This window comes from Amphiura filiformis, chromosome 12 (genome assembly GCF_039555335.1).
Source record: "Amphiura filiformis chromosome 12, Afil_fr2py, whole genome shotgun sequence".
NCBI lineage: Eukaryota > Metazoa > Echinodermata > Ophiuroidea > Amphilepidida > Amphiuridae > Amphiura > Amphiura filiformis.
This window is the reverse complement of record NC_092639.1, coordinates 5109188-5122511: the sequence shown is the minus strand read 5'-3', so window position 1 is coordinate 5122511 and position 13324 is coordinate 5109188. Positions and strand designations below refer to the sequence as shown.

Sequence of the window (13324 nt, the reverse complement as noted above, 5' to 3'; positions counted from 1 at the left end):
ATCATTCATCTATAATTGTGACAAAACTGTATATATCAGTATATAGCCACTTAATTCGCTGCAAGGCGTACTTCTATTAGTTAGTTTTCCGCCTGTACAAAAAATAATTATTTACCTGGTGTTGACGCTGTGCCCGATAGCGGTGCATGGAGCAAATGGTATAAACTTGTTTTGTATCTGATTTTTGTTTTGTTTTTTCTACAAACAAAATGCATACATCCCTCATTTCAACCTCTGACATACCTCTATTTATCGATCCCACAAATCACGCACCTGTTTATTTTTCATCATGATAGGTATTTACGGGTAATACAGATAGTAGCACATCAACCACTCAAGTATTTCCAGAGCCGGTTGCTGTAGTGGCTATTCGGATACACCCTAAAGCATGGTACGGCTCCATGAGTATGCGCTTCGAACTCCTGGGATGCATAGGTAACTCAGTTACAACAATTAATTAAACATTATGTGTGACCAACGTTAGTAAACGAGACTGATATCAGAAATAAAAAATAAATAAATAAATAAATAAATAAATAAATAAATAAATAAAGTCCTTTTACTGTGATAGGTCATATGAAGACCTGAGCGCAAGAAGACCGTAAGTCCACTTGGCCCCTCAACATGTATACACTCAAGTTGCGTATAGTTTCGTATAGTTTGGTAATGTTTTATACATGTTCAGGGGTCAAAACAAATCTTTCACAACCTTTCATGATGTTTCCATCCTGGAACATGTATTAAACATTATAAAAGCCTAAGAAACTATACGTAACTTGTTGAGGGGCCAAGTGGCCTTACGGTCTTCTTGCGCTCAGGTCTTCATATATAACTTATGAAAAATACATGTCATGTTATTTTGTTTCCTTTTCGAAAATAATTATGCACTTACAGAACAGGAACAATCATGTTTGACTGATGCACGATTTGGCTGGTCACCCCATGACGCAAGTAGTCGAACAAGGGTACTGGACGGCAACGATTGGACATTTGCTATTCCTGGAAAAGCAACACCTTGCGATGGTATCATCACACATTGGACTTTCTGGCAAAAAAGGAGTGAACCTTTTCGGGCAATCGTATGGAGACGTGTCGCAAATCAAGAAAACCAATATAAGATTGTTGGCCTGAATAATATACCAGCGTCACCTACACTTAGGGAAGTGCAACACACCGTGCCACCTAATGATCGTTTCAATGTGAAGAAAGGGGATATTCTAGGTTTTGCGTTCAAGGGCAGTTCACTAGCCTACCAAACTAGAACCGCCGATTCTGCTGATGTTCGTTGGTTTAAAAATACAGACCCATACAGTATGAATTCGGGGGAAATATATACCTTTCACGGATCCGGAGAGAGGGGTTATTTATTGCAGGCAATTGTTAGCCCAGGTAGGAGTAATCGGTAATTCTGCGATCATCAATATTTATTACTGACCAATTGAATATTTGTATTGGCATTGAATTCTATAATAGCACGAGGTTATAGGTCAGAGAAGATGGTCAACCCAGTCCTCTGCGGTCCTGGTCTAGATGATATTTAATATCAAAGCCAAATATTATTGTTCTGGTACCAGTATAATACTATAATAATATAATAATGATGTTTTTTGTGCATTTTTCTCCTCGAAAACGCTGCGTTTCCGTTCTACACAACAGTGACGTAGCGTCATAGGGGCACGGGGACACATTTCCCCAATGCAAATGAACATGTTGAAAAATCACATGCCCGGCAATCCTTTAATGAGGCTTGGTTTCCCAGTCCTATGTGTGACGCTACGCCATCCGCACCACTGCCATTCTCCATGGTGATTTTCGTTTCGACTGTGCGATTATCTCCTCAGGTATCCCCTCTCTTTCCAGTGGCGTAGCGTGAGTCATCATAAGTGGGTGCGGGAGCATCGGCATCGACCATTATTTAGGAAGGGGAGCGGGCGTGATTGGGGGTCAGGGGCACAAGCCGTTTTTTCGGCAATTTTCTCTTCCGTGACCCTATGACACTGTCTTTTTCGTAAAATACGTTTCTGCGGCTTTTATTTGTCGCAATGGAAAAACGATGTTGTTTGTGTTGGTGTTGTTGATGATGTTGTTGCCGATGTTGTTGTTCTGATTGTAAGAAATAACTGTATGTTCTCTATAGCCTATTTTGTGTTGAGGTCTTTCCCTGCTATTATTGTTTCAGTCACTATGGTCACCCCTTGTGCCACTCAGAGAGGTCGTTGGGACCAAGTTCAACTGGTGCCCTGCAATAGAGGATTACAAATTCCAGGTTCGTAATCTACTTAATTTATAAAGGTATCTCAACCTCAATCAAAGTTGCTTCATCGCAGGGTACTTAAGGCACATTTGAAGTAGTGTTGTTGAAAACGTATATATGTTCTTTCGTTTACATTATACGGGGGATCTTAAGGTGGATGCTGAAAATAATGCAGAATCAATCAAAACTTAATGCAGATTTTATGCCGCATCCACCTTACCATGCACTCGAATTTAGATTCCTGAAACAGTTAAAGGCAAACCATGCACACAAACTTACACTCGCATGTAGGGAAGTGCACAAAAGCATAGGCGTAGATCCTGGGGGATGGGGGATTTATCCCCCAATATTTTGCCAGGGGGGATGGTCCATACATTCATCCCCTAATGTTGACACCTGTATAATGGGTTTCTGACCAAATTAACTTCATATTTGCACATTTTAGCCCCAAAAGTGCAAATTTTCGCGCGCTTCGCGCGCATTTAATCTACTTTTACACCATATTTCATCAGTTTAGCTTCAAAATAGCAAAAATTTTCGCGTGCTTCGCGCGCATTTATATCATAACTAATTTTGTCGCCAAAGGGTGCTGGATTGACTATACTTCAAGATTTTTTCCAACTTCATCCCCCCCCCAATGTCAAAAAGAAATCTACGCCACTGACAAAAAGACCCACATGCTTTCTGAGAGACGGAAACACGAACACACCATCACCCACGCAAAACACACGCATAGCATTTCGATCAAATTAAATAACAAATAAGATATATTTACTGCTGTGAAAAAAACCACGTAGAAGACAAGTAGCCCCCTGCTAAGTAATGAAGTACACTGCAAATAATGTTGGTCATAAAAATGACCAACAGTTTGGTCTATATACAACACATGAAACAGTTGGTCAAAATTTGACCAACAAGAGTTGTACAAAAATTATGACCAACAGTTTACAAAAACTTGCTCAAATATTGGGCAAAGTATTTACCCAACACAGTTGGGCAATTTGTTTTACCAATTATTGTTCAAAATTTGAACAAACTGTTGGGCATTTTTACACGGTATTGGTTCATATGTTGGTTTATTTTTGCATAACTGTTAAGCAAAATATTTGACCAACATAGTTGGGTAAATATTTTCACTAATTGTTGGGCAATATTTAATAAAACTGTTGGGCAAATAGTTGATTGTACCAATTGTTGGACAAAATTTGATTAAACTGTTGGGCATTTTACACATTATTGGTTCATATGTTGGTTTATTTTTTGCTTAATTATTAAGCAAAATATTTGCCAAATTAGTTGGGCAAATATTTTTCAATTGTGAGGTGAGTTTTCTCTAAATTAATTACAAATACATACAATATTACACGGTGTTACTTGCCTCATTTCATTCTGACCACTGTGTATGAAAAAATACTGAGAAATTTAGTGAAGTTATTTTCAAATACTTGATTGATTAATAAAAAACTGATACGTAAGCTTATTAACTGCTCAGTACAGACTGCCATGCCATCATGCATGCATGGCTATGCGTGCATATCACGAGTGTCTGACTCGTACATGTCGTAAAACAACTTCACTAAATTTCTCAGTATTTTTTCATACACAGTGGTCAGAATGAAATGAGGCAAGTAATATCGTGTAATAATGTATGTATTTATAATTAATTTAGAGAAAACTCACCTTTAAAGGTGTCAATTAGCTCATTTAGCTGTGCCAGCCCCCACTCTGCCAGCACCCATGTCATCCGCCATTTTACGATAAGATCGAAAATGTGCTTTCCAGAACAGAACCGCGCGAATGTTGACCAACTGTTGTTCAATGAAAAGACAACAGTGCGCATGATCGAAAACTTTGCTCAACATTTTACATCTTTTTGCCCAACAACTTGTAATTCACGCAATTTACTACAAAGTTGCCCAACTGATGTGATTTATTTTGCACAACAGTCGTATATAAATTACGTGGCCAAAAACTTAACCAACTTTACTCCTCTCGTAGTAAAATAAAGATAAATAAATGGTCAAAATGAGAGGTTGCCCAATAAGAATTTAGATTTAACTATTATTGGAAAAGCCGTGACCAACAAATAAGTAAAAGAGTTTGCCCAACCAAATAGGTAGAAAGATTTGACCAACTTTTTTGCAGTGTATGTCAATATCGAATAGCAAACCATTACGTTTTTAAACATTTGATTTTCAATTACTTACAGTTGAAGTAGAAGAATTGTGCCCTGCTAGTGTTACTCAGGACATTGATGGAGAGTTAACGTGGACACCAACAGCAGTCGGAGAGATGGCATTTAGCAACGAGAAATGCTCTTCAACAACAAGCAGAGGTAATTCAAGAGCTTGAATCGTTGTCCCTTTTAAATATTTATTACGCTTTGGTTTGTAGTGAAATGTTTTTAAATCTTACATTTTGTAATAATGTATTCCTTTGGTTTATTTTGTATAGAAAATTGTTCGAACGCTTTAAAATCTTGAAAACTTTTGCTCTTTTTTAAAATACATTTTGCAAGACTTGAAAATATATATTTCCTTGTTGTTCCAACACGTAAATGATTATTTGTTATCATTATTAATCCAGCTGGATGGCCTTTAGCTCTGCGTTTTTGTAACATAACAACGGAGTCGTCTGGGCAAGGGCACTGGGATTCCGTTCATATGTTAGAGTGTTTTGAAGACGCAGAAGATAAAGGTAATGATTATTAACCCTAACAGGCCTGAGTACTACAAAATACTACAAACAACTTCACTGCGCGTGCGTGCATCCCACGGGATGTGATGACGCAATCACCCTAAGTGATATATAGGCATGCTTTCGTTGGCTCGACCAGCGAAATACCCGTGGGTATGTGTCGCCGACCTGGTGCTTAGCATGCGAGGCGTCTCGGGCAAGAATCCCACTCAGAGCAAACAACTTCTTTGTTTTGTTTTTTCTCTCTTTATTCCTTCTTTCCCTTCCAGTTGCCAAAAAAAGCTCTTCGGGCGTTAGGGTCAATTGTACTTATCATGGTAAAGCTGGATAATATGATATCAATATTATAGTACGAGCAACTTTCTACAAGGGCGGCTCCAGATTTTTTTTTTTTTTAAATGGGGGCTACTCCTGAAAAATGACCCACCCACTTCGCTCGCCCAAATTTTAACGCCAAATTAATGCTCTATTGTGGGATTCGGTGTCGAATCGCCTAATATTTTTTATTTATTTTATCAGAAAAAATCTAATGACCAAGGTTAAGATCAGTATTTCGATTTTAATGCTTAACATGTAATTTCTGCAGCCAAAGACACTTTCGGTCACGAAGACGCTGCAGAAGAGTAGCCACTATGTCTGTCGCAACTGAGAAAATGCCCGCTATACGTCTGACTATTAATACTGGTCTTATTTACCATGGTTTACCTCTTGCCGTTATTAGTAACTTTCGTTTTGCATTTCATTTTCATGAAGGTTATTGTCCTGAAGGATGGGATCCTTATGGATCATATTGCTACTTTGTCAACGTTGACCACCATGTAAGCTACAATGATGCTGTTGTCGCCTGTCAGAATCGAACTAGTAACCTCACCAGTATACATTCACGCGAAGAACAATTCTACCACATGTGTAAGCACTATGTCATGTGTAGCTACTATATACAAAAACATGCTCTTTATGACATGAATAAATGAAATGCCTGTTGTAAATAAGGGATCCTTCAATTTTATTTTATTTTTCTCTCACTTGTTATAAGTTCATGCTATGTTTGGAATAATTGATATATACCTAATATTAATAATTATATTAATTAATAAGTACTAGGCTATCACAATTACCTGGCTGATGGTGACTGTACCCACCAAATGTCATGCACATGCGACAGTTTTTACTAATTTGACCTCAGATGACCCCTGGTGACCCTGAAATGACCGTACAAAAATTTGGCTCTAAATGGTGATTGTACCCACCAAGTGTCATGCCCATACGACAGTTTTTACTAATTTGATCTCAGATGGACCCTGAAATGACCTTCTAAAATTTGGTCCTAATTGTTGACTGTACCCACCATACCAAGTTTCATGCCCATATGACAGTTTTTACTAATTTGACCTCAGATGACCCTTGGGTGAGCTTGACCCACTAACCTATACAAACTTGTTCTGTCTCGGGTCAAGATGCAAGTTTGAGGAACGTGCGATCCCTAGTCTCCGAGAAAAACAGGTTTTACTAATTTGACCTCAGATGACCCCTGGATGACCTCGGGTGACCTTGACCCACTAACCAATACAAACTTGTTTCGTCTCTGGTCAAGTCACCCACCAAGTTTGAGGAATGTGCGACCCCAAGTCTCCGAGAAAAATAGTTTTTACCAATTTGATCTCAGATGACCCCTGGATGACCTCGGGTGACCTTGACTCACTAACCAAAACAAACTTGTTCTGGCTCAGGTCAAGATGCACCAACCCACCAAGTTTGAGAAACGTGCGACCCCTAGTCTCCGAGAAAATAGGCGGACAGAAAGACAGACACACACACATATTATTATATAGATTAATTATTATCAATAATAATTATTATTATTAATAATTAATTTTTAATAATAATTATTATTAATAATAATAATTATTATTTATAATAATTATTATTTACCTGAGTATTTTCATGTTTGCGTGTACATAAATCACATGCATGTTTATAAACTGTTTAAGTGCTCGTTCACCGTTTTACGGGCTAGAAGATTGCTCAATAAAAATATATTTCCTTATTTGACATTGTACAGTATTATATCGAAGAAATTCATCAGATGTGTGGATAGGGCTGCACAAGAGAAATAATGAACAAGATTTTGAGTGGATTGATGGTTCACCTGTAAGTAAACATCACCAGCTTCATCGTCAATATCATCATCATCGTTGTCGTCGGTGTTACATACTGCAGTTACTGTCCGTTTTCCTATACACAATACACAGTGCTCTCACCATTGACGCGTGACCCCTACAAATGATCTACGTTGGAAGAATGGGCACTTGCCTAGTTAACATCACTGTGTGAAAAATAACCAGCCAATATGTTAGCTATTCTCCAAACTTCTAGCAAATATATTTCTCTAACATGACCTTAAATTACAGCTAGGTTAGATGTTCAGAAATAGTCGCACTTTTGTAAAATATGAGTGAGGGCAAGGCATAGCTAGCCAACTCCCCGTGTTAATTGAATGGAGATTTGACCGAAAATATCGGTATCGGACCGCTCACTTCTGAAAGGATGCCACAAAAAACGGTACAAGCTACATTTTAACTATTCTCTGGCAATCATCATGATGAGTTTCTTATATAGTATGCCGAAATTGGGTACTGTAGGTGATTGACAAATGGTCGCACTTTTCTGATAAATAAGTGACAGTGAACATGAAATATCAGCGCCCATAAACCCAAGTTAGTAGCTAGTTAGTGGAGGCCGTCACGGACTGATTATTGATTATTGAAGTGCCTTATTAATAGATACGCACGATTTAGGGCAAGAAAAACAAACCGGGACACTTTTGGAGACATCATCATCATCATCATCATCATCATCATCATCATCATCATCATCATCATTATCATCATATCATCATCATCATCATCATCATCATCATCGACATCATCATCATCATCATCATCGACATCATCATCATCATCACTTTCTACATTTTTTCTAAACAACATAGGGCCTACCGTTTTAATAAGATTTTTTTCTTGAAATGCATGTAACTATAATTATTGTTTAGAGCGTGATGAAATAAAACATCACGATTTTCATCACAAAACAAAGTAATAGGCCTACAAAAGAAATACATTTTTCAAGAGTGATTGAATAAAACATCACGATTTTCATCACGGAACAAAGTAATACATAAGACATCGTTTGTTTGATTGCAATCAACCGCGACAGTTCGTCACACACACATAACAATGCACTGCGATCAAATAGGTTGATGACAACATTTGATTGAATGGACTGCACTGCGCCATGATTACGTGCACCGGTTCAAATCCTTTGTTTGGAGCCAATCAATAATTTCACGTACAGCCTCTATGCAAATTAGAGTTTACACACGCTGCAGCTGGGGTAATCGACCGAAGCTTGTTGCCGTTAGTGATCGAATGCATGAGCTTATTTGCTTTACTGAATGATTTACTGGATTAATTTCCTGTTAACTGGGTTTAATGCCACAAAGGTCGAATCGCCTTTGCCATGGACCATGACTGCATCATGATCATCATCATCATTATCATCATCATCATCATCAGCATCATCATCATCATCATCATCATCATCATCATCATCATCATCATAATCATCATCTGCATCGTCAATATCAACATCATCGTCATTATCGTTACACATCATAATTATAATCACAATAGCAATTCGCCAGCGAAGTGTTACGTGTAATCCGATTATCACTATGTCAACTGGATTCTGCACCACGATCGCAATGATCGCAACACAAAGTCTATGGCATGTACTACCAATTCCAAAAGGTGCGTGATCCAGTTACCAGGGAGTTATGTAACCACTTCGCACACAGTATTTTTTTTTATCTTATTCGGTGCTATTTATCATATTTATTGACTTCTTGTATTTTGATTCGCACCTCTTTTCCACAGTTTGATTATGACAGTTGGAGCCTAAATGAACATGATAATCGAGATGTAGGCGACAACTGTGTATACTTGAACACAAGAGGCAGTGGAAACTGGAATGACCAAAGTTGTGGTGATCTATTGGGATATATTTGCAAGAAACCAAAAGGTAGCCTAATCACATTGAAAGAAAGCAAAACGTATTTCAGTATAGCAGTAATATCCCCAAAGCAATAATATTTGATTACTCATAACATCTGAATTTCTTATTAAAGGAGCGTAGAAAAATGGCTGCGGCACTCGCATCTGATGCGTGGGGGTCCAGGTTTCATTCCACGACGGTGGAGACTTGGTAGATAAAACCACTAGAGTACAATTTCCTTCGGATGGGACGCGCGTTAATAGTAGAGAGATTGTGATTTCCAAACGCAGTGATCGGACGCATGTCGATCTATTCAAAACCACTCTCCTGTATCGAAGCGAGGTTGCGTATTGAGCCAGTTTTGAAGACACGGGCGAAATTAACGTAGATACATCGTTGAAAATGCACAGAACTTGTCATTTCACAATATGTAAAGACAGTCAAGGATAATGAACATGCGAAGGAAAGTCTAATTATTATTATGATCCTTTTTTGTTTGTAACATTATAATAAAGCCTCAGCGATGTGTTAAAAACTGAGTTCATTTATACGCGATATTCACACGCAGAGATATTCCATTGATATGTGTGTGATACTTTCCGTATAAAAAATGACATTGCGATTTCACATTTTGCACAAACGTCGTATAAAAACGCACGTGTAACGTAGAAATATGTTGATTTTACGACAGGCCGAGGTTCATGCAACGCGCCTAATTTTCAGCTCAAAAAAGTCTCATTTTGAAAGGAAAGTCATGATATATGGATGTAGTGGTCCTTAATCTACCACAAAAATACAATTAAGTTTAAGCAGGATGATAACCTTGGTTATCAAAAGCATGCTGTTTGAATTAGGCAGAGACTCGGTAACCATTAAATTTTCAATCACTATGCCCTCGATCGACCAGATCAGATATTATAGTCTTTGTTCCAGCCGCCTTGTTCTCCTTAGTGACGAATGAGCACAATCCAGTTTGGAACCGAGACTAGCCATATTTAACACCGTTTTCAACGTACGTATAAACGCTCGGGCCAACGTACGTGCTACGCACCACGTGTAACATCGCAATCTCTCTACTACAGTTCCGTGTACATATATGGTCGAATCCAACGAAAAGTGTACACGGCATGTTCAGGGCCATAACTTAAAAGTATTAATCAATTGACATTCGTTTTTATATTGTGTTTATTCGCCTTGATCATACGCTTCGCGCCTATATAATAAGACCCCTTCTGTGAAAAATTTAGACACAGAGACCCCAAAACATGCTATTTTTACCCATTTTTTCAAAATATTTCTTAAGGTATTTTTAAAAACATCTAAATCAGTTATGAAAAGAAGTCATTGGATTGAATCTAAATTGATTTCCTGAAAGGTGTGTATTCAAAGATTGCCTGTTCAATTTTTCACATATTTGTACATAATTATGAATTTTTGTGATCATTTTTGAGTGGTATTTTTTACATTACCTACGAATACAATTTTTCATAGCACTAGATATATCTTTAAAAATGGAAATCAGTAATAAATGCGCAATTGATACAAGCTTTGATATGTCCAATACTGAAATGCATTGTATTCGGACATCTTTATTATTGTGTTTAGCTGCCAGAAATTCTAAATGGCACAAAGGTAGGTTTGGTAAAAAATATGCATTACCTCCGAATACATGTTAAAAGCTGTGTCATTTCCACAAAGTGCGAGAATAGTAAACAATAGTTAAGGAATAGGTGCAGGGTAATACACTCTTTATTTCTACCAAGTTTCAATAGCCTGCGTTTAAATGTTTCTGAGATGTCAACAATAAAAGCAAGTATTCGTAGGTAAATTTCGGTAACCGAATATTACCTACGAATACAATTTGACATCATGACAGTATTGTGAAACACCGCCATTCATGCCAATGCCCATATTGGTACATAATGAAGGCCTGTATGTTTGCTATCAAATCATATGTCAATGAAAGTTGCGAATTCACATACATGCCCACCATGCAAAACCGAACTGGCTTAATTGTTGAAAAATATGTACTGAAATAGACGACGGTCTGCTCATTTGAAAGAAAAATCAGATTCAAAGAAGATTAGAAGGGATAAATACTTGGATTTGTCAACTGTCATGTGTGCTTCATTTTAAATGTTTACCGACCTTCTGGTTTCTGAGTAATTTGTGTCCAAATTCATTTATTCGAAGGTAACTTTTGACGTTTTCGCTAAGGTTACCTACGAATACCATGGAAAAAACGACTGTTCTCATTGTCTCATGATCTAGACAACACAGTGATGGACCCTGTATAAACCTAATTGTAGTTGCCCTCAAAAGAAAGGCCACAAGACGTAACTGACTCCAAGATGGACTTCACAAGTCTGCAATAACGGTTTTAAGCGATTTGTGTGCAATTAATCAAATTAAAGTCACTTTAGTGCCTTTGTTTCTTACTTAAATCCTCTTTCAACCGCTGTGAACCGACATTATTAATACATGATAGGGTCCTAAGTATCAATAAACGCACATAAAGAAAATATTACATTCAAAGTGCTTTATAAAATGAAGTTTTGATTGCGATATCCACCAAAAGTCTAATTCTTACCTACAAATACTGAAATGTTACTTACGAATACACCATAATACATGACATGTGTAATGAAGTGTCCCTGCCAATGGAAATTAATTGTCAAAAACTTTAAGCGGTACCCCAGGACACTATTATTACCCATATACGGATTCATTCAACAATTATTTATTATGTAAAATTGCTGATTAACTACTTGTATATCAAAATGAAGTGGTCAAAATCTTGCTAAAAGCATCAAAATTTTTGATCTAAGGTAATAGCATTTATTCATTTGGACGTACCATCTGAAAGAGATCTAAAACTACCATTTTATTAATTCATTACCATAATAGCCAAATTTAAACCTCTAAACTCAATAATTATAGATATTGTTAAATCGCTCATGTTACCTACGAATACCCGGGTTTCTTCACCTTTTCATTGTATAAAGCGTTAGGTGTATGCGTATAATTCCTAATATTCTTGAAAACATATATCCTACTCGTTATTATACAATGTGTAAATTGATTCATACTCATTTGATAAATAAAATACAGAAACTGACCTAAACTTCATTTTCAAAAATAAACTAGCATAAACTGACAAAGATCATATTGATCGCGTTATAAAAATAAAAACAAATATTTTGTGGTTGAGCTAGAATTTTCCTGACACCCTGTGGTCTACATTACACGAAAAAAGCGTTAATGGGAATATTCCATTTGTTTTAGGTTGATTAGTATTGCGATAGTGAAAGCATCCTAGTGGTATTCGTAGGTAACATTGGGTTTTGATATCACATTTACTATCACACGTCCTGGATTTATTTTTCAAGATTAGTAATGGCACTTTTGGTTCCTATAAGGCCAATATGTCATCAATCAATGGGCAAAAGGAAAAAATTGTGGAGACATTTTTATTTCGGACTTTTATTTTTGGCCCGTGGACACTTTTGGTTGGATTCGACCATATATACAGCGAGCCATGACTCACAGCGAGTTTGGAAAAAGTAGGCCAATAATCCCTGTCTGTCCCATTGTCCCGGTGCTGTATTGATATTTAAAATCTATGTACTGGAAGACGCGCTTTGGAGACTTTCTTGTGTTGTCCATGGTTGAAGTCCAGCTAAGCAATCTAAAAAAATTAAAGTAACACTATCAGTCATCGTTAATTGAATCTTGCAATTACTTTTTTTTACAGTTGTGGACAATGGCTATTGTCCTTATGACATGACTGTTTTGGACACTGATGGGACCCTCACATGGCCTGAAACTTCTATAGGGGACACTGCTATTTCAGAAGAAACTTGTGGACTCAACACTGATTACAGTACGTTAAGGACTGAGATACACTCCTCAAAAGAATTAAAGGATCAGTATTTTTGAAAACATTGGATATGATGATAATATTATTGATAATTGTGCTTGATCTTTCATTACATAACTGGTTCCCTATGTTGTAAACAAAATTCCTCTATCACCCACATCTTGAGGGGAGGGGGAAAATGGAGGCTAAAATTTCGATTTTGAAGCCATTTTTCAAACATCATCACGGTCAAAGTCAAGTCACATATTGAGATGGGTTTGTGTATTTGATGTGTGTTTGGGTCTATACGTCACATTAGTGGGTATAAGATGCCCTCAATGTATCACCTGGGGTGGGGAAAGTCATTAATGTAACCGCACAAAAGACGATCTCCCGGCCCCCTCCTCACAATGCATAAATGAATACTTTATATGTTCTGTCGTTCTGTACCATTTAATGAT

The 13324-nt window shown here is 37.2% G+C and overlaps 1 protein-coding gene across 1 annotated transcript in view; it reads left to right on the top strand.

Annotated features, from left to right (window-relative positions):
- The first annotated feature begins 301 nt into the window (after positions 1–301).
- Positions 302–13324, top strand: part of LOC140165692 (uncharacterized) — a 48875-nt gene continuing 35852 nt past the window's right edge. The window contains exons 1-9 of the mRNA XM_072188998.1: positions 302–435; positions 895–1389; positions 2180–2266; positions 4464–4589; positions 4841–4951; positions 5705–5860; positions 7014–7102; positions 8887–9031; positions 12759–12887. Of these exons, the coding sequence (XP_072045099.1) occupies positions 402–435; positions 895–1389; positions 2180–2266; positions 4464–4589; positions 4841–4951; positions 5705–5860; positions 7014–7102; positions 8887–9031; positions 12759–12887 (1372 nt within the window). The 5' untranslated portion in view covers positions 302–401. The remainder of the gene's footprint in view (positions 436–894; positions 1390–2179; positions 2267–4463; positions 4590–4840; positions 4952–5704; positions 5861–7013; positions 7103–8886; positions 9032–12758; positions 12888–13324) is intronic.